The sequence below is a fragment of the Acyrthosiphon pisum genome, chromosome A1 (assembly GCF_005508785.2).
Source record: "Acyrthosiphon pisum isolate AL4f chromosome A1, pea_aphid_22Mar2018_4r6ur, whole genome shotgun sequence".
Taxonomy (NCBI): Eukaryota; Metazoa; Arthropoda; class Insecta; order Hemiptera; family Aphididae; genus Acyrthosiphon; species Acyrthosiphon pisum.
Window position 1 is genome coordinate 1,238,683 of NC_042494.1, and position 22,767 is coordinate 1,261,449.

The following is a 22,767-nucleotide window of genomic DNA, read 5'->3' on the forward strand; positions in this document are numbered from 1 at the left end:
CACTACACTCCTACATTAAAGAGCAACACTCCTCTTTTATTTTTATTGTTTAACACTTGGCCAGTTTCTGAATGAGGCATATAACATCATTATCTTATGACTTACGTGGGTGGTGGGGAAAAGAGTACTCAGAAAAAAGAAAAACGTTTAGATTTCTTCTCAAAAAAAGACAGTTAATCATAGTAGTGGTATCTACATTGCGGCCAAGTCTAGTTTATGCCTCATTTAGAAACTGGCCTAAACAATAAAAATAAAAGAGGAGTGTTGCTCTTTAATGTAAGAGTGCAGTGAGGTTATGAATTAAAAAATAGCAGACTTGGCCACAATGTAGATTTCACTACTTTGATAGGCCAACTTTTTTGGTAGGGAGTTTGGAACTTGGAATTTTTTCACGGTTATGTTTTTGTTGGGGATTATTATTAACATTTACAATTTAAACTGCTAGAACCGATTATAACGCAAAAATAAATAATCGAATGATAATCTATAAGTGAAAAATACTGAAATATCAAATATGCAACATTCAAAACTATTTATAGCTTCCGAGTATTGACTAAATAATGTTGGTTATAACTTAAAAATTTGGCGGTTGCAACCGCGATAGTGAGACGCGTCCCTTATAGTTAATATTTATTGATATCTTACATAATATTAATACACATTACACAGTAATTCCTAATTTAGTACCCATCGACTAAAATCTAAATGTAGAACAAATTAAAATAAACAAGCAAATATATTCTTAGGATGGTCTGTTATTATTTAATATTAAATACCTAATAGAGAATAGTTTTTAATGATAAATTTATGTTCATACGATTATTTTATCATTCGAATGATTTTGATTATGATTAATCAAATCGTTTTTAAAAAATCGAGTTGATTCGAATGGATTTGATTAAACGAATTATTCTATTCGATTATTCCCATAACTATTATAGCACACTGCAATTGTCTCAGACCTCAGTTTGCGTGTAACTAAATATTATTTTCTAGCCAAAGCAGATGATTTATTAATTTTATAATTTATATTATATAAAATAATACAATCAGAATTATTTATTTCGAATTATTTTTTCGTTTATTTATATTTAAAACGTTCACTGCCGATCGCCGATAGTTGACGTTTAACATTTTAAATATGTCTAGTAAAAATATATAAGGGCCTTTGATGCTTAGGCTCAATTAATAAATATATAAATAGACAAAACCATTGTTTTTCAATATAGATTTTATAATTAAAAAATAAATTATATACTTAATTTTTTATATTTCTATACCAAAGTTCAAAACTCTAAAATATTCTATATTATAATATATAATCAGTTATGAAGTTTGAAAACATTATTGTAATCAAATTTAATAATGGTATTAAAATAATATTATCTAGTCTCAAAATGGCAATCTTAATAATTCTATAACGATGAACTTTTAAAAAAGGTTATCTACTTTGACAAATTATCTCTAATCGACGTATAGCTTGCAAGTATTGCATCAACCCAACAATAATAATTTATAGTTAATATTATAAATAATTATAGAAAAATAATATGTCTCTTTAACAGATTGATCAATAATCCCTATAAATTTACAAGAAATACTACGTTCACAGTATTATATTATACAATATTATATTGTTATACTCAAGTAAATACTTTTAAATTTTTAAGTAGGTTTAATATGTTTGAAGACAGATAAAATATTCTTCTATAATTTATCTAGAAAATGTTAAGCGATAGTATTATACTAATTTTTAAATTTCATAATATTTAAATATTAAATAGATATTATAATTACTGCCTAATTATGCATAATAACATTCAAAAGTGACAAGTATTAATGTATTAAAAGATAAAAATTATTATATGTAATCATAACATTTTATAACTTAATACCTATAATATACCTGACATAGCAAAGTTTTAGTAATTTATATTTTACTTGAAACCTAATTGGAAAAAAATCAGCAGACAGATAAACTGATAATTATTGATTGTTATTTGTTATACACTTTAGAAATATTGATTAACGATTCAACAGATAATAAAATAGTATGAAATAATATAAGGAAAACTAAACAATTAATATTGGTAGACAGACAATAAAAAACTGTTTATTACATTTATTCATTCACAAAAAATCAGAAATTTAATTGACATAAAAAAAAGTAAACAGCATAGGTAACATATTATTCTCAGATAATACAAGAATTGTACTATTTAAAATACAATGCAAATTTTATCAGAAAAGAATTAACATTTCCAAAAACATCATACATTGTATTATGATGGGCAAGAGTACATACCATAATTTTTGCTATGATTAAAGTAATAAATCAATGCTAAACAAAAGTTGAACAAAATGTGAAAAACATTTAAATATCCACCCCTAAAAATTGTCTAAGAACGGTGATAACATAATATAATAAAATAAAATTGTTCTACAATGCATTAGTTTAATATTTTAATTTATTTAAAATAAACAGTAAAAATTGTCATTCAATCATTACAGTGGCACTGGAAATGTCGCTCTCAAACTATCGATACTTTGAGCGTAATAATCGGGTACTAACTCCAGTAATTTAGGATCATCAGATTTGCTCCACTCTTCCACATCTTTCAGGCTATTTACACCAGTTAATACCAACAGTGTTTTAAACCCACAACGTTTACCCAACAGTATATCAGTGTTGCAACGGTCACCAATCATTAATGTCCTTGAAGGGTCAATTTTATTTGTTTCTGTTAAAACATTGCATATATAGCTTGATGGTTTGCCAACAACAAATGGGTCACGTCCGGCGCAAGTCTTGACAGCACACACCAGACTACCAGTACCAGGCATAACTAAACCTGTACCAGCCACTGGAAAACTCTCATCAGTGTTAGTTGCCACAAACAGGACATTTTGATCCTTCAAGTAGGATGCAGCTCTAAATAGTTTAGGATAACTAAGATGTTCGTCAAATCCAACCAACACAGCACCAACGTCGGGTTCGAGCTTTATGTTTTCAACAAACGTGGGTACAGAAGTTTTTAAATAATCCTCGCCAACACCAAAGTGTCTTATATTTAGTGCATCTAGTTCACATGCGATAGCTGGGGATCCCACTACATAGACTTGCTTAGATGGATCAAGATTGGCTTTCAAGTATTTTGCGGCCAAGAAACTAGTACTGACCACTTCGTTGGCCAGGGCTTTGAATCCCAGTGTATGAAACTTCTCCAAGAATTGCGTGTGCGATTTAGTGCTGTTGTTGGTGACAAAAAACACCTTCTTGTTGTTCGCCTTGAAGCCATTCATAACTTCTGTGGCCCCCTGTATCGTGTTGTTCAGCAACCACAGTACACCATCGCAGTCTGTGAGTACGGTGTCAAACGAGTTGTAAAAGTCTCGTCGGCCTTCAGCAGACAACGTCTCAATGCATGTGGACGACATCATCTTGGGAACAGTCGCGTTTAATGTCCTAGCAAAGAAAAACGACGATATTGATTTGGCAAACATGGTGACCGTTGCAGACACACTACTAAAAGGTTATATGCACAGAATTGTGTAAAATGGTCGAGCAAGTGTGTTAGAGGATATTACAAAAACTAGCATGCAGCGTCTAAATCAATAATAATAGCAACTTAAATTAATATTATCTACCAAATTAAAACTGTCAACAATATTCATCTGGGAGACGAACGAAATCGAAAACAGATGGACGACTTACGTGCAACACTCGAATCTGCCATACGAATGGGACCTGTGGTCGATAAGCGACGTACTCCGGCGCACAATTTCCACAGATTTTGTACACTCGAAACGATCATATGATCATATAAAATTATTATTATGTTCAGTGGGTGTGGGCGCGCTGTTATTTAATTGTTTTTATTAGTTATTACAGGAAATCAAAAATCGGACGAGGGACCAAAACACTGCGAAGAGTCAGCGCCGCCCAATAAACTGTAGAGCGATGGAAGCGGGTGAATGACTGACGAGTGGACTAGAGAGTAGAGAGTAGAGAAGAGTTGAATAGTGGTGGTCGGCGGACGGACCGCGATGACGTAACGTCCTAATCAATGTGCCCCTCAGATGTATGATAAAACATAATTAATAAAGTTGCCACGACCGTTGTCCTGTGCTGCAACTATCTCGATAATCATCTGCCACGATTATAATAATTTAATACTCCGAACGCATACTGCTGCGACTACAACTACTCCGAAATTCTATATTTATAGAAAATTATTACTAATCACCGAAATAATGTTTTTAAAAAAGTAGTCCCTAAAAGTGGCCCACCGCCCACGTATAGATTTTAAGCAGTGCAACTCTTCCGGATGACCATAGGCACATATAGACTCAGCCCCCCAAAAATGTCCATAGCCCTCGCAAAAATTCACTACATTTTGTTTTAAGCTTATTCAATATTATCAAAGTAAGGCCATATTAGCCCTATTAGCCCCCCAAATCTCAAACGCTATTTGCGCCTATGCGGATGACGGATTATTAAATTAAATAATAATAATAATATACCTGATTCGATATTTCAATGATAAAAATAATAATATATCATAGACAATATTATAATATAGTGGGAGTAGTAGTTGCTTGTAGCAGCTGTTGCAGTTTATCCCCTCTGCGACCGGCACGCACTATTTTGTATGCCACTTTTATAGCAGCAATAATTAGTAAATACTGACTAAACAGTAAAATAATATAATACTTTCAAATCTTAAGTCTTAAGTACTTATTTATTATAATATTATTATTTATCATCATCGGTGTTCACCATGATAACGGTTGACATGGACACACGATACGCGTTACCTATTGGCTATTATAATAATAATATTTATTATTTAATACGGTATTGCGGTCTGCGGCCACAATTGATATCCGAGTACGCGACGGCACTCAGCAGCTTGTGTGATCAATCAACGAATTACACGGTTTTTCGTTAGTTGCGTTTCATTTTCCATCACGACTGGGTATTGTACGACTGTTGAGTGGTTTTTTGCAAAATCTCCAAGTTCGTCCGACTTCCGAATTACCGTCCCCCGGGTACTTTGATGATAATAAGTATTATAATATTATTTTTATACATTCAATTATTTTAACGTTTTTATAATAGTTTAACCCGGTCTTGTAATTTTGTTTTTCGTGTGCGCAGATATTAACTCGAAACCTGTTTGACCATGAAGCCCATAACCGATGTCAGGGTTGTTAAAACCACAGAATCGGCATTCATTAGGCCGTTTTCATTGATATTCAAACAAGTACATATTACTTATCTTAATTGTATTTAGTAATCTCATTAATTGCTGCGAAATATTAGTGCATTTGTTTGTTTTTCTGTCTAGGGAGGAAATGAAATAAAATGGGACCTAATTGATAGTCATAATGGGTAAATATACTTTATATTATTTAAACTAATAATGCATTATTTTGAGGTCATATCGCCATATCGGCATTAGTAAAAATTAAATGCACTTGTGTTTTAAATAATGATGCACTTATAATAATCATATTTTGTTTATTATAGCATCAATATTATGATATTAGACATTTCAGGCACTGCATTGCTTAGAAAGTGTCACAATGTTTGTTGGTTCTTAAACTTCAGTTGATTCATTGTAACCTAATTGTTATTAATTATTGGTAAATTTGTAAATATATTCAATGCTCATAACTTTTTGAAATATTCATAATAAATGGGTCAAATACTCAAATATGATTAAATTTTGCCTTATAAATCGGATTTGACAAAAATGTATTGAACAAATTACTGACATATTTAAACAATTATGTTGGAACATCCTGCATTCCTAATTTCTATTTCCGACTTTAGAAGTTAAAATAATTTTCAATGTAATAGTTTTAACAAGTTGAAAAAATAAATAACTAAATTAAAAAATATCTGCTTGAATATATGTTTTAATTATTGTAATTATTTATAATAATAAATAATAAGCTCAAATATCTTACATCATACTATACCTAGCTAATCATTTTGCTCTTTATTTTATAAATATTTATTTTTTGATCATTACTTTCTAAAAGTTAAAACTTTTTAAAACACATTAAACATTAATATTATTATAAAACTAAAAAGTACAAATGTCTGTAAGTTAGTAAAATTGTGATTACCTATATTATGTTTTACAATCTCATTTTAATGTTATTTATTTCATGACTATTTCTATACCTACTTTTTTGTTTTATCAACATCGCCTATTTCTTAATATAATATACCTGCTTAATGATCAATATTATAAATAAACAATATTAATTTTATAAGAATAATAATTCTATTCTAAAAATTCTATAATAAGAATATATAGAATGATTGACATTTCGTATGAATGAAAAATACTTTAAACTATCATGAAAATATTATGAACACAATATTTGTTGATATATTTTGAACTCTTAGCTAATTTGCTCCAAATGCTCATTTAATTTTAATATATTAATATGCACTAAAAATGCTAAAAATAAAAATTTCACATTTTAAGTATCCGTTATATGAAACAAATTATGTACTTAAAATGCATTGTTCTAGAGCACCTAAATAATAATGCACTTTTCATGGAAATCTGGGCCTTACCTTTAAGATTAACTAAATCAGTATCCAGTAGTATTATTAATATGATTTATAATTTTCACAATTTGTTTTCAATGCAATTAAAAAGATATTGAACAGTTATATTATATAATATGTACTTATATTACCTATTTATAAGATGAATGAAAAAGAAAAATATATAGTCAAATAGATATTATGTACCTAGGTACCATTTTTAAATAATCTGATACTATGATAGTAGTTTTTTCTTTTAGTGCACAAAGTAAAATAAATGTAGGTTACAATACTATTAACTGATGTCTTTAAATTATTAATATAATGATATATTTTTTTTACCTAGCTGGTTTTTTATTTATGTGTAGAGTGTTTGTGATAATCTACAACAGAACCAGAAATACATTGGTGTGCGTTAAACAATTTAGACCAGGTAGCAATTGAACATCGATTGGTATATTGTATTGTATTGTTGAATGTATATAATTGTTTGTAGGTGTCTACTATAAAAGTATACCAGAATGCGATAGACCCAAAGATGGACGTATTGATACCAATAAATATCCACCTAGCCTTGGTTTGACGGTAGAATTTTGTGCTGGTATTGTAGACAAAAACAAAGCTCTTGAAGAAATAGCTGTTGATGAGGTCCGAGAAGAATGTGGTTATGAAGTCAAAGTGTCAGATATGCAAAAAATCATCAGTTGTAGGTAATGTAATTATGTTTTCTATTTTAAAAACTATAATATAGTATAGTAATACTTTTTACTACGGTATATTAATAGTGCATAATTAGGTCATTATTTTTATACTACAAAGCATATTATAATTTTTCTGTTTTTAAATAGACAGTGTATAGAACAATACTGTTCTATTCACTATATATCCACCCCAAATAATCTTATTAATACAGCTCTAATAAACTTGCAATAGCTATTTCAACTACTTACCCATTTTTCAAACAAATCAATAATATTAAAAATGATCCAATTTTGTTTATAATTTTAAAAAAATATGATGTACATAAATTATACAATTAGCCGTACATTTATTTTAAAACTGTTCATACAAACCTTACTATAAATTGACATTTATAAAAATACTCTTGGACTTAATAGTTAATTACTTATGTAAAAAAAAAATAAGTTACATTATATTGATTTTTAAAATACACCATTGGGGAAACTTATTTTCTATGTAATCAATTAATATTTTATAAAATATATAATTTATATTGTACACTATAATTTAATAATGTTAATTATGTATTAAAAAATAAATTATTAAATTGTTGTTCTTTTACTTTTAGAGCTGCATTAAGTACAGCTGGTTCTATTATGACATTTTTTTACACTGAAGTGACTGATCAAATGAAAATATCTGAAGGAGGAGGTCTTGCGCACGAAGGAGAAGACATTGAAGTCGTAGAATATACTATACCACAAATCAGAGATATAATCACTCAATCAGAAGTTTTAAATGGGTCGTCTAGTTTTCTTTTTGGCTTAATGTGGTTTTTGACAAACAAAATTGTTTTGAACAATTAAATTTAAACCAATAACATTGTTGATTTAATATTAATTAATAAGTTATACATTTATATAAAAATTATAAAAAACAAATTACCTATATTATTTTTCAAATTCAAATTCAAATTCATTATTCATTTTTTTTTTATTTACATTTCGTGGTTTATCTTAGCAGATACCCAACCTAAACCCCATTTTAAATTGGTAAGCATAAACTTTAGAGCTTTAGTCCAACCTTCTTCGGAATTCAATTGTATTCTATAACATAAAAGTATATTATAAATAAATATTAGTGCTCAATTATTAATTGATATTTTTAATAAAAGTAATTTAATATAATTACCGAATATTGTATGTATTGCCAGTGGCTGAATCTTCAATCTTTCCTTTTTCCATTCGATATGGTAAATGGAATCCAGAATTACCTTTCTCAACTTCTTCTTTGAATTGCTGGAGGCAGTCTAAAAATGCAACCATAGCCAAATCAAATTTTGTGTTCCAGACAAAACGTATGCCACCTTGGCCATACAGTGGCAATGTCTTTTTTTCCCCTAACACCTGTAACATTAAAAATAGTTAATATTATAATGCATTTTATTTGGTACTGGTCCAATGTATGACCTACACTTAATTATTTTAATAATGAAAACTTATACATATCTTTTAATAAAAAACAAAAACTATTAAATGTCAAAAGATACAAGAAAAAACATATAACCACTGTTCATTACACCTGTCTTTAATCCTTGGTATCCTAAGTGACCAAATTTTGATTTGTGTAATTTATATTGTAAAAATATCCTTCAAGTATGTTAAGAAATTATCTGATTGTAGAGTTTGCATGTTTGGGTGAGGAGTTTGTCGCCAATTCTATTTTAGTTGTCTTGGCTTAAAATATTTTAATTAAATTCTATCTTTCAAAGACAAACTGCTATTTTACCATCTACCTAAAGACCACTTACTCAACACTCTACACAATTAAAGCAGGAGTTCCTCAAGGAATTGTCATTGCCTACTTCCTTTACTCGATTTTCACTTATGACATCCCGAAAACCTTCTACACATCCCTAGGTACATATGCTGATGACATAATAAAAACCGCCTTTCACAAAAACCATGTTACAGCCGGTGATATGATTCAAAACCATTTAAATATGATTAGCTTGAAAGGAACAGTTTGAAAATCAAAATAAATGAATCTTTATTATTCTCACCTCTTCACTTAGAAATATTGATTCGTCACCTGCTAAGTTAAACAACTAAACAATTCCAACGGCAAATAGAATTCTCCATAGACATTCAATAGTTTATGTATTTTATCTAATCGTAATAAAAGGTAGATCACACAGACTGGTGAAGTAACTATAGGCAGTGGCACCGAACCTATAACCCAAGAGGGGCAACCGTCCCCTCTTTTTTTCGGTGGGTGGGGTCGTGGGGGTCCGTGGGTACCCCAGCAAACTACTTATTAATTATGTTCCTAATAAGCTATTAATGTATACATATGCAGCACTGAAGCAACCGTAAACGGAGGTGGTGGTCCGTATAACTTTTTACTTGCCCCCCCCCCCTTTGAAAATATAGTTCGGCGCCACTGACTATAGGTTAATTATCAAAAAGGTTGCACATTGTACCAGTCTATTTATTTCATATTAATTTTGTAAATTATTAAAAAAAAAAAAAAACTAAACAACCAAACTACCTATATCATAATTTTTCAATTTCTAGCATAAATTAAATAAGTATCTAAAATTTAGATTCTATAAATACATTATAGGAAATTAGGTATTAATAAACATAATTTAACTACAAATATAAATTGTTCAACCAATTTTCAGATTAATATATGTCATTCTACTAATTTGTTTAGTAATGTTAATTATTTAATTGTATGATATTTATCTCTTACACATTTTATTGAACATAGTTAAAGATTAATACTACAAAATAGATGAAATTGATTTCATCTAATTTGTGCTAATGCTGTGTAAATTATCGCCTATCAGTAACTAGAAGTTCAATAGGAATGTAATTTTTTTAAGTAAAGAGGATTTTGAGTGAAAGTGCATTGCTTTTAAATTGTAATAATAAATTAACAATTAATTTATTTTGTGGAGCTTGTTCAAAATCTAGATTTAAAAACAAATTTGAGAATATTGTCAAAAAAACATTGATTTATAGGTGTAAGTGACTGGAAATTGTTGTATTCAATGTCAATTAATAAATTATTAGGTAAATTTATTTTTAGTTTTTATATACACTTACTTCAACATAAGAATGATTTCCATAAGGTACAAGACGATATTTTTCAAATTTCAAATTCATATATCTAGCTAATGACACCAACAGCAACGTTACTTGACCCCAGGCTGCATTTATTTCCGCCCAATCCACTGGAGCTGATGGCAATCTACCCAATCGTAATTTATTAATGGTCCCGAAATGACCATGATGCCATATGTGAAAGGTTGCATTAAATACATTTGTTTTTCTTAACTTGGCCAATTGTGAAGTGGTATAAATTATTTGACATTCAACGCTACAACAAACATTGTACGTTAATTATGTACATTTATAGAAAAAATTAATCTACTTTTAAGTTCCAAATAATTTAAAAAAGGCCAAATTATTCATCAATTTCATATAAGTATTCAAAAATTAAAACTCATATTATAACAAAAACCAACCTTTTTTGTTTATCTTCTATGAGGATACAATCCCTTCGGTGTTTACTGTATTCTTTCCAATACCGCTCCTCTTCTTTAATTAATCTTTCTTTTTCTTTCTCTGCTTCCTTTATATCACAATCTAATGCGTTTTCAGTGTCTTGCAAGGTTGCTAGTTCACCCATCAACTTTTTCTCTTCTTTCAACAACTGTAACCATATTTGTAATTTTGTATTCATTTTAGAATTGGGTATCAACTATACTGATTGTAGAGTCTGGTGTGGAACAGACTATCTCCATATTTTCGAAACGACTGTACCTATTGTATATTTTTTAGTGGACTTTTTAAGAACTTTATCACCCACAAGTTTAATTGATACTCTATTGTACATCAAATAATAGAAAAGTATGTCTTTAATACTCACGTCTTCCAACTCTTTGTTTAGTGCATCCATGTCTTCTGGTTCTTCCGTGGAAAGTCTAAACAATTAATATAACATTATCATTTAATACCAATGGTCTAAATTACAATAAAAATAGTACAAACTCTTTCAAGTAATTGCTGTAATCTACATAGTCCGCTTCGGCCTGTTGTAGCTCCTCTTCCATCATGTCCATCAATACATCGGTGCACTCATCGCACAGTGGATGATTTATCTTTGAATTTCCCGACACAATATCGAAAAGGTTAGCTGCCACCTACACAAATTAATGATATATAATTATTATAATATTATACATAAAATACCAAAAAAGCCTATGTGAAATTATAAAATATGAATTGCTTTATTATGAAAGTAATGAATAATATTCAGATTGATTGAAGTTGTGGCAATCTTCAAAACAACTTTCTGGGTGCTAGTCCAAAATAGTAGGCCAATTATTACCTTAGGCGTTTTTCATTTTTGAAAACATTTGTTTGCAAATACCAAATACCTACAACCTAAGGGGATGCTAACCATGCATTTGTTGTCTCCGTCTTACACACATACGACATACTACATTTCCGTTCACTAGTTTCAATAGTATGCTGTTAGTTTTGATATAAGAGTGAATTGACCTATTATCAAAATTTTAGGGAAGAGCATTACTTATACTCAAGCATTGGTGATTTTTCAATATTTTCATTTTCAAGCAAGATATGGGTATGTGAAATATCAAAAGTTAAAAACGCTCATATTGCACTTAAAAATTAAAATATTGAATAAAGATGCTTAAGCACAGATAATGTCCCTAACCAAACATTAGATAAAAGTCAATTCACTCTAATATCAAAACTATAAGAGCACACAGTTGAAACTAGTGAGCAAAAATTTGTCATGTTGTATGTGTGTAAGATGGAGACAACATATACAAGGGTATCATCCTCTTAATAGCAATGATATGTATAATGTGTGATCGTAGAGGATAAGATTTTAAATTGAAGTGGGTACCGCATTAATATCTATCTAGAGTAGAGTTGGACACCCCTGATATAATCATTAAAAATAATCTAGTCACATATAGGTAGGTAGGTACTACATAATATATGTGGTTATTTAACTAGCCTTCATTTGATGGCTAAGAGTCGGTGTCTCTCCTTCACCCAACAATGTAAAACCATTATTTCCACTGGACGAATCGTTCAAGTGAAAACCGGGTATCATATGATCAATGTGTTTTGCCTGAGACTCAAGATCAACTTCTGGACATGTGACGATTGGCACTGCAAACAACAACAACCGTTAGGTTACCGAGTTTAAATGTAAATCAATCTAACACTTACGTGACAATTCGGCAATGGTGTGTTCACTGATGCTGTTGAATGAGCTATCCAAACGGATTGGTTCGAAACACCGTTGGCAAGCAAAACTAACGTTGACGTTGGTGTTCGACATCTCTGATTGTAGGTAGGTAGTGACTTGCGGGACTTCAAAACATCAATCGAAGTGACAACAATAATGTACACAACAGAGACGTGCCTAACTATAGAGAACAGTGCGCGAAGTAATTGTCAAGAAACCACAGCATAAAAAAAAGGTCGGACTTTCAACGACGGTTAGTTATTTTGCGCACAACAAAAAATAAGACACAATACACATTAATAATTAATATGGGCAAATAGTGAATTATAATAATTATATTATCTCCTTTTGCTATGATAATAACTAATAAATAATAATAACGTTATCGGGGAGAGATAATAAAAAGTTTAAAAAACCACTACTGCTTTTGTTTCATGATGATAGTACGACCTTGAACCCATGACTAAAAAATAAACCCCGGTCTGTGGATAGCAATAACAATAACAATAACAATAACGGTGTTGCAAGTTGCGACTTTGTCAGTACCCGCTTCTGCCTTGATGGCCGACGAGACGTGACAACTGACAAGACGTTACAACCCTCGACACTTCGACGCAGTGGCGGGCCACTGACAGTCGGTCGCTGGCAGCTTTTGAGGTTATATAGTGTTTGTTGTTTGGAGAGGGAAGAAAATAACTAATAAGTATAAATAGTAATAATAATAATAATAAATAAAAGATAAACGACGAACGAAAACAAAAAAAAAATTGTAAACAAACCGAAAATACTTGACGTCGCTCGTAGATAGGACATAGGTATTAGAATAATATTACATTCAAGATTGCCGTAAATGCCTTAACAAAAATCGAATAGTGGGCCTTTGCGAACCTTTTTTGTCAGACTTATCGGTTTTGTACCGATGTACTTTTGACGCGATGAAGGCGTCGGACGAGGACGAAGAAGAGGTGGTCTTGCGAGCTACTTCGGTGTAGACGTTGGACCGAAGTTCGTTGTATTAGGAGGTTTGTCGATCGTCAATATTGTCGCCATGTACCCTGGCTCATTGCTGTGGGCCCTGTGGTTGCTGTGGTTGCTGTTGGCCTGCACGGTAGCAGCCCAGAAAACGGCTGCTGCAGTGGCGGCAACGTCTACGGACGTTGCGGCGTGTCCGGAGCGATGCATCTGCCCAAAAAGAAGGGTCGGTGACAAGTTCAGCAAAGTCAAATGTGGTGGGCTTGATAAGCCTGTCATGTATCTCAGCGAGATACCCCTGGTTCAACTGTCCAACTTTACGGGAGTCACATTCTTGTAAGTCATCTAAGCCACTGTCCACTTGATCTGTATTCTTTGATTTAACAATATATAATATTGTGTGTCTTTGCTCTTAGGGATCTGTCCAGCAACGTTATTGCTGCTTTGCCCACAAACGCCATACCTATTCTGACTTTACAAAAGCTGTAAGATTGATTTTTAATATAATTGTATACTTTTATGTAACGTAATGTATGTGTGTTGCAGAGATCTGACCAAAAACCTAATCTCTATTATTCAAGATGGAGCGTTTCGCGGCACGCCAAATCTTAAAATATTGTGAGTAGTTTGGTGCTGTGTAATGACTTATTAATAATACAATTATATTAAATGTAGGACACTGACTGACAACAAACTCAGAAATATATCTCAAGGCATGTTTGAAGGGCTCTTTTCATTGGAACAATTGTAAGAAATTAAGATAAATAAACTTTAATATTTATAGCATTTGCCTAATTTTAAATTGCTGACAAATAGCTTGAAAAAATGAAATTAAAATCTCTTGATTGATAAATACATTTATTTTACAGGAAAATAAACAAAAATAATATTGCTCAAATACCAGGCAATACGTTTACATTTTTAATTCATCTCACTAGACTGTAAGTATTAATTATTTATTACATATTATAGTTATATTGATTATTTATACTTTAATTTTGTTTACTTATAGAGATATATCAGACAACCCATTAGTTTGTGATTGTGAAATTTCTGGTTTTCTTGAGTGGGTCAAAAGAAAAGTTAAATTAGGACCGAAATCTGAATGTCATGAACCAACTTCCTTGAAAGACACACCTATTAAAAATATACGCCTAGATATGTTGAACTGTGTGCGCCCAAAATCAAACTCACCTCCAGCCATCGAAATTTTACCTTACACAAATCTTGTAATTTTTAATTTATTTACCATCTATTCTACTGATGTTCGAAACATCATTTAAGCAATTCCATGTACTTATTTACTATTTGGAATTGCCCTTTTTGTATAGATTCTCTTTGAAGGCGATTCAACAGAACTATTATGTCGTGCTGTTGGCACAGATGCTCTAGAAGGTATTATTTTGACATGGAACATAAATGCATTAAATACTAATGCATCAATTATTGTTACTGACGGAGATTTTGAAAACACTGGTTTGATTCAAAGGTTAGTGCTAAATACAATCAATTTTTACTTTTTAGTGACGCCAAACCATAGAGTAAGAATATAGCCAAACTCAAAAATTTTTTGTGAAGCGAAATCTAAAATTTTTTATCACCACTCACCCACCCACTTCAACTTTTCAGCAATCGCTTCACATGATATATGAGTTCAGCGCCACTATTACTTTTTATAAATTGTAATATCTTTTACTGTTTGATTGTTACAAGTCAAATTTGTATTTTTAAATTATATGAGCTCATTATAAAAAATATTAATAAACATTAAACAGTGTATTTTAAAATGTTGTTTGGTATTCTTTCACAGTAATTTGTCAATAGCAAAACTCAATACAAATCATACAGGAAAATATGAATGTAAATTGAACTCTTCTAGTGGAATACGAATTCAATCAATTTCACTGACTGTTATTTCAAATAAAACTAAATTCTGTGGAGTTGAAGGTGATTTAACAATAATAAATTTATTGACCTGTATTCTTTTGTATTGGTATATTTTAATAGAAGAATTATTTTAATTATTTTAGAAAGTAAAGACAATAAAGGAACATATGCATGGACTCGTACAGTCTCAGATGTAATAACTGTTAAACAATGTCAAGCAAATGAAGAAGTTGAACCATTAGCCAGAGGTACGGTCAGTAGACATTGTAATTTGAATGGTATATGGGAAGTACCTGATACTCTAGACTGTCCTTACACTAGTCCAACCACTCGTATTTTTTACACACAATCCAAGGTATGATAATTATTGAATATCAGTTATAAACTTATTTCATTGATTTTTTTTTAATTTTTTGTAGACAAATGTTACTCATAAAGATAGCTCAGAAACAGCTAGGCAGTTATTTAATTACACGAGAGATCATTTTAATGAAATTAAAGATATTCTTGATGTTAGTTTTATGGCCGACATAGTTGATGACTATTTGGATGTAATACGCAATGAAAAATTGGTATTTAAATTTTAAATTTTAATGTGTTTCATTAAATCTAACATAGATTTATATTTATTAGTTAGCACCAATCGTAGTAGATTTAATAAGTTTGATGGCTGAACTACCTAGAGAATTACTATTAGCAGCTCAAAAGAATGATAAATCCACCTCCAGACTTGTGAATGCTTTGGAAACTTCATTAGAATTTGCTTCAACATTAAATTCTCGATGGGTAAATTGAAAATGATTATGATTTTTAAATATTGTGACAATTTTAAATTGCAATTAGAATATACACTTATTAATTTCAGACATCAGCTATAGCGATGGAAGAATTTATTATTTCGAAAGAAAATTTCAATGGTTTAATATGTATTTGGGGTCGAGACCAAGATTCTCCAACTACAATGAATTCATTGATGTGTCATGTTTATAACAATGATAGTCTTTATCAAAACAGAGTAAGTTCATATTACACATAAACAAAGAATTCCAAATAATAGTCTTGTAAAGTCGTAAATCCAATGTAATAAAAATATAGATCATATAAATTAATTGTTGTCATATTTAAATTTGTTTAGATTATTGAAGCGTCAATAAAAGTACCAAATTCATTATTTATGAGTGATTCAAAGACAGATTTGCTTACTAATGAAATAAAATTAGTATTCATAGTGTACGAAGATGGGAAAATGTTCCCTGAGCCAATGATAACAGCTGAAGACAATGTCACATTACTGCCTACTGAAATAAAATCTTGCATTTTAGTAACAAAATTAGTTGGTGTGGAAATGGAAATTTTACCAGAACCACTCATTTTAACATTACGTCAACCTGAAAATTATGATCATTATTTGACAATGAGGCCAAGCCCATCATGGTGGAATCCTTTATCGGGATTATGGGATATAAATCCAAACACCAGTTGTCAGCTAGCACGTATTACTGGCGGCATGTTGGAGTACACGTGTAATAGATTTGGTTATTTTGCATTGACTATGAGTCCAACATTGGTGCATAATATTTTTCCTCCAACAAATATGTACGAAAATGGTATTCATTATTTTAAACCTTTAATATATATATTAATGTACACAATGTAATGTTTCAGTACTGCTACAAAAAAAACAAAGTTGTTTGCCCATACATCAATTTATATTGGGACTTTTGTTGGAAGTACGTTTCTTTTATTTTCAGTCACTCTCTATGTGTTACTCAATAACAACATACAAATGGCTAAAAAATTGAAACACTCTCTTCCCAATACTTGGTTTGCAATGTCAATGTTTTATTTAATCTATTGGTTCGTAAGACATGTATAGAAAGTAAATGCTTGAAATTATTAATTTTTTTTTTTTTTATTAAATAACTAATTAGTAATGGTATTCATCGGACTGAAAATCCTAGAACTTGCCAAATAATAGGATTGCTGATTCAATTTTTCAGTTTAGCTCCATTGTTTTGGATGACAGTGACTATTAAGTGAGTTATAATTTTTTTTCTAAATTAAACTAACTGTTCTAGATCAACAATAAGAATACATTAATACAAAAAGAATAATTTAATGTAAATGTAGAAATATAGAATACATTCGTAGATCAGAGACCTAATTAAGTATTTAGGTATTAATTGTAATCAGTGAATAAAGACATTGTGTTAATTAAGTGAATGCAGTAGAGATAAATTTGTATTATGGAATGTAGTTTATTTAGTACAGATGTAGGGAAGGAAATGAGGGGATTGATTAATACAAAGAGTTAGTTCTGAGATAAATTTGGAAAATGGTCTATCGTTAAGGCACCCGGTGCTGATGCCATTTTGTCCTCAAAAATATACTGCAGGAATAACAATACCGCCTTGTAGAATCAACCAAATTTCATAAATTTTTTTTAATTGCTAGAGGGAAATATTCTACAGCCTGCATCAATCTCTGTTTTTCAATATTTAATTCTAAAACTTTATAATATGTCTATAAAAATACAAAATAAAAAGTATTTTTTACAATTTTTTTAATGCAATTATTTTGAAATAAAATATAAAATCAAAGATCGATGTGGGCTGTAGGAAGTCTTTTTCTTTTATATAAAAAAATATTCATCAAAATCCGACAATTCTACAAAGCTTGAGAGTTATTCCCGTAAAGTAATTTTTTTTCGATATAATACACCCAATCAACCCTCTCTAAATAGGTATCGGGTAGGAGATTAGTGGAAAAGTCTTATAATTGAGGTGGCAATTAATATATAAAATTTAATTTTCAAATTTTATAGAATTGTGGAAATTTTTAAAAATTGGCACCGGGACCCTTAATGGAACTATTAGGTAATGCAATATTATTATATCGGATGACGGAGGTGTAAGAAGCTTTGGGAAGGTTTGGTGACTCACTAAGTTCAAACTTTGATAATTTTAATAAGTTGTGCGACTTTTAAGAAGTGCTTTGTATTTTGGACATCTTTTGTAACTGGAAGTATTATCACCTGCGCAAAAGGTGCACTTGGCTGCTTTTTTCTTTGGTAAAACTGTCTCAGGAGTGTTCTCTCCCATATTTAACACATCGTAAAGGATGATAGCAATAGTTAGTAGTTAATTTATTATATTTAATAACTGATAATACTAGTAATTTAAATTTATAAAATAAACCTGATAAGTATAGTTGCTTCAGTTTGTATTTTATTTTAAAAATACAATGTACCTTGATGTAGAGAGGTGCTTATGAGTATTAAATGTGTAGTGCCTTATGAAAGGTAGTTGTATGCTTTAAATAATTATTGTTCTACTTTTTTTTCTAATAGAGTTTTGTGTAAACGTGTACATAAGCCATTCCTTCCAGCTGGCACTCCATCTGATGACGGTGGTGGTATGAATATTCCACATGAAGATGTTGTGGTAAAAAAGCCACTATTGGGTATATATATGGTTGGCTGGGGCATACCAATGTTATTGTGTGGAATGTCAAGTGCTGTCAATTTGCCTGGTTATGGAGGACACGAAGGAGATTATTGCTTCTTAAAACCGGGTCCTGCTTTTGGTTTTATTCTTAGTGTGGCTTTAGTGGTTGTTATCGGCATCTTTTTCCTCAGTTTAATTGTTTCCTGTGTTGCCAATGATCTCGACTCCAATGTACAACTTTCAGAAGGTACTCAAGCTACTGACTTGGAACTATTGGATCAGACAAATAGCATGGTAGAACACAATAGTTGTCGCAGCCTTACAACTCCGTCAAGCAAAGTAGAAGATCCTGAACAGTCTCCTGTCGTCCAACTGAGATTTTTCAATGGAACCCTATGTGGATACTTGTTTTCTGTTGCAATGACTTATTTTAATGTAGCAGTTATTCACAGTCCAACTATACAACTATGGTTAGGTGTATGGTTTGCTTGTTTCAATATATTTCAAAACTTTTTGATAATGTGGTTTTACATATTTGTACGAAACGATGTTCAGAACGCATTTGTAGAACTGAAAGAACATCGCTGGGGAAGAAAAAAAGTTGTTGATTCTGTCCGCGCTCCATCTATTAGAACTGATAGTTTTCAATCTGTGAGGCCAAAGTCCAATAGTGAAGTTGTATCACTGCAATCATTTAGATCACCTCAATTACAACTTGTTATGATGCGACATCAATTAAATGCGGAACGTCAAATTGATTATTACAATCCACATCAAATAACTGTAGCGAAGAGATTTTTTAAAAAACAAAGAAGGAAACAAAATAATTTACCTCGACGTCCGCCATTGACTTCGCCAGAACTAACAGACAATGGTGCTTACTACTGTCAAAATGGTAAAACCAATAATCTACGGTTGGAACTGAAACAAAATGGTGTATTCTCAGACAGTGCCATTACTGATCATGAGTATGTTGAGGTAGATGGCCGTACACAATATCGACATAAATATATGCAACCACCAAGAGATTACTCTACCGAAGAATTTGTAACCAGTCAAATGAGTGGTGCTAGTTGTGAAGGTATTTCAGACAGTGTCACCGATTGTGGACGGAATATAAGCGAAAAAGAAACTTGCAGTAGTCCTCATGTGATAGTGTCTGACTGTTCTAGTGCAAATCCATTGAATCACACATATGAAACAATTACACCAAAGAAAGAGAGATGGACGGATGCCAACAAAAGAAAAAAGGACATAAGAAAATCTCATAAGGCATCTGGTTATACGCTTGCCAGAACTAATAAATCTGATAGTGATGAAAATGACGAGACTTGTGTTTAGAAAAATAAACCTCTTGACTGAGTTAAGGAAACTTCATTGCCTAATGTATCTTCCATTATAATTAACCTTTGGTATCTTTTCCTAGTTGAAGTATTAAAATATCGAGTATTAAACATGTATTTATTAGCTATATGAGTTCTATATAGATGTAATGTATTTATATTTTTAATATTTATTTATTACTAACATTGATACTGTTTTTTATCCAAGTACTTCCTATGTCCTTTAGGTTTTAGTCAGTATTTCTGTTGTATAACTAATTAAGGCGTTTATATTCTAGTGTTTAATTTAACAATTAAAATTAATCTCAAATGAAGAATGATTGTTACAATTTGTGCAGCTTAGTAATAAAATAATCCCACCGCACCCTTCAAATAAATTTAAATTTATATGTATTGTTTCTTATTTATTAATTGGAAACTTTAGTTTAACACTGACTTATTTTATTTCATGCTAGTTTTTGTAGCTTATTTATTTATTGTTAGTTATTATAATTATAAAATGTTTAGTAGGTATTATGTTTATTTGAGCTGTAATTAATTTTAATTTTGTACCTAGTTTTTTACAGGTAATCCAGCTGTACTACTGCCATTTTTGTTTGTTGTTTTTTTTCTTATGATATATAACAATAATTATTTGTACAGTCTTAATTTATAACACATAATGACTTTGATTTTTGAATTGTAGCTTTTAACATACACATTATTAATTAGGTATAGTTTGTTTAAGTCACAACTCACAATATAATTCTGTAGTTTTGTTATGAATACCACTTAGAAATAGCATGTACTTAATTTTTAAATAGGAATTATTATAAAAACTTATTTCTGTGTATACGATTATATTATTTAAGGCATTTACTAACTAAAATCTGTAAGTTATATATAAACAGTTATAAAAAATTGAACTGATCAAGTTTGAAAATTTTATAATTTTATAAATATAATATAATATATATTATGTAGTGTATATGTTACATAAATATTTTTAAAATTCTGTATATTCTGATTTATTTAGTATTAGTTGCAGCTCAATTAAACCGAAGTATAAGTATTACAATTTAACAAAACTTGATCAGTATTTTATGTTTCTATGTATATGTGTACCAATATTAAATTGTGCTTAATAAGTTATAAATAATAGGAATTTTTTACGTACTATGATTTTTTCTACTTTTTTATTATTAAATTTGCATTAAATATACATATATTGAAAATAAGTACTTGTATTAAAATATAATTATTATACATTTATACCACCGTAATAAAGATTTGTTTTTAATAGTCTCAATTATATTATTATGTTGGAAATATAATTTAATAATTATAATCTTATTCATTAACAAAAATAAAAATAGTTGGATTTATGATACAAAACATATTTTTTTAGTTCTTACCTTTTGCCCTGTATAATTTTTGCACTGTAAATGCGTTACTATAGTACCATTAAATGTTCACACTTCAACAAAAAGCTGTTACTATTTGATATTTCCACTGCTTGATTGATATTAAAACGTACAACGGTATAATGTCAATATTCCAAAATAGGTAAAAAATATTTATTATACTTTGTCACTGTTTGAATTTAAATTTTTTTCCTAGTCAACGGTAATACGCTATAATAGTACTACTACCTAAAGGTAGTTTTAGTATTTTTACTTCTATAAAAAAAAGCTATTTATCGGTTTAAGGTTCCAATATAAGAGTCTAAATGATTGTTGGAACTCTATAAGCTTGTTGTAACAACTATGCCAATTAAAGGGTTTTTGCATTTTAAGTTATTTTATAATCTAGCATAATAATATTATAAATTGAATGAGAATACCTACCTACTAATTAGCACGTGCATGAATCATAGTATAAAAGCAGTTGTATAGTTGTATACCTTCCTTAGTTACATACAAATAATATTATGAAAAATGGTCAATTTTGATACCTAGGTGGGTAATAGGCGTTAATATTCCCATGCAGTATGTAATAATAAAACTAGGTACCTACTTAATTGTAATTTATAAATTCGTCTACTTTTCCGTATTATGGTCTGAGACTCTTTTAAAAGAGGGGTGGTCGTATTTTGAACCCTATATAGTTATACTCTTAATAATATCTACATTCCACAATCATGATACATTACTACATTAGGTAGGTACTATAAATAATAAAGAAATCGTATAGCTGCGGTGACTATATTATGCAGCTACTATAAAATTGTTATTTCTTATAAACAATCAAATTTTTTTTAAAAATATTTTTACTTACGGGCGCCCACATTCCCCTTCCATATTTTTTATTTATCTAACTCAAGTTAATTATTTTTTAAAAATTGTTCAAGTATTGATCACCCATCCGAATATTTAAAATTTTTTTTTTACTTCTTCAAATGCGTTTTCCTGTGGGTGCCCACGTTTCTCTTTCAATTTTTTTTTCACAACTTCAACTCTATAGCCGAATTATTTGTATGGATAAATAAATAAGTAATTACTTAGGCATTGATAGTCTGGTGACTTCAGAATAATCATTCTTTAATGAACTAATTATACTTAAATAAATATTATTTCAAGATAAGTATTAA

General features: G+C 30.1%; 5 protein-coding genes across 7 annotated transcripts in view; 3 read left to right on the forward strand and 2 right to left on the reverse strand.

Moving 5' to 3' along the window:
* Positions 1-4,064, reverse strand: part of LOC100164964 (pyridoxine-5'-phosphate oxidase-like) — an 11,902-nt gene extending 7,838 nt beyond the window's left edge. The window contains exon 1 of one of the 2 annotated variants that reach the window (XM_016805601.2): positions 3,716-4,064. In XM_016805601.2, the coding sequence (XP_016661090.1) occupies positions 3,716-3,815 (100 nt within the window). In that variant the 5' untranslated portion in view covers positions 3,816-4,064. 2 annotated transcript variants of the gene reach the window in all.
* A 680-nt stretch (positions 4,065-4,744) lies between these two features.
* On the forward strand, positions 4,745-8,439 carry LOC100160857 (UDP-glucose pyrophosphatase-like). 2 transcript variants are annotated; one of them, XM_008186302.3, is made up of 6 exons: positions 4,745-5,052; positions 5,162-5,267; positions 5,352-5,395; positions 6,940-7,004; positions 7,068-7,281; positions 7,881-8,439. In XM_008186302.3, exons 2-6 carry the CDS (start codon positions 5,187-5,189, stop codon positions 8,116-8,118), a joined length of 642 nt encoding a protein of 213 aa, XP_008184524.1. In that variant the 5' UTR covers positions 4,745-5,052; positions 5,162-5,186; the 3' UTR covers positions 8,119-8,439. The 2 variants fall into 2 exon arrangements, with proteins under 2 accessions (XP_008184524.1, NP_001155459.1); NM_001161987.2 differs by having other exon boundaries at positions 4,951-5,070.
* LOC100162879 (beclin-1-like protein) lies at positions 7,547-13,121 on the reverse strand. Its single transcript, XM_016805604.2, has 8 exons — positions 12,532-13,121; positions 12,314-12,471; positions 11,314-11,465; positions 11,192-11,246; positions 10,788-10,975; positions 10,366-10,639; positions 8,444-8,658; positions 7,547-8,358 (listed from the first exon to the last, which is right to left on the reverse strand). The coding sequence occupies exons 1-8, from the start codon at positions 12,641-12,643 to the stop codon at positions 8,250-8,252; spliced, it is 1,263 nt and encodes a 420-aa protein (XP_016661093.1). The 5' UTR covers positions 12,644-13,121; the 3' UTR covers positions 7,547-8,249.
* Positions 13,122-13,192: 71 nt separating this feature from the next.
* On the forward strand, positions 13,193-14,324 carry LOC103309830 (leucine-rich repeat-containing protein 4B). The gene is made up of 4 exons (XM_008186304.3): positions 13,193-13,858; positions 13,939-14,007; positions 14,069-14,140; positions 14,198-14,324. The coding sequence occupies exons 1-4, from the start codon at positions 13,599-13,601 to the stop codon at positions 14,271-14,273; spliced, it is 477 nt and encodes a 158-aa protein (XP_008184526.1). The 5' UTR covers positions 13,193-13,598; the 3' UTR covers positions 14,274-14,324.
* An 88-nt stretch (positions 14,325-14,412) lies between these two features.
* LOC100158790 (adhesion G protein-coupled receptor A3) lies at positions 14,413-21,572 on the forward strand. Its single transcript, XM_008186303.3, has 12 exons — positions 14,413-14,463; positions 14,535-14,751; positions 14,854-15,011; positions 15,333-15,469; positions 15,553-15,764; positions 15,829-15,981; positions 16,043-16,195; positions 16,275-16,424; positions 16,545-17,005; positions 17,075-17,266; positions 17,341-17,445; positions 18,759-21,572. The coding sequence occupies exons 2-12, from the start codon at positions 14,683-14,685 to the stop codon at positions 20,194-20,196; spliced, it is 3,228 nt and encodes a 1,075-aa protein (XP_008184525.1). The 5' UTR covers positions 14,413-14,463; positions 14,535-14,682; the 3' UTR covers positions 20,197-21,572.
* Positions 21,573-22,767: the final 1,195 nt, after the last annotated feature.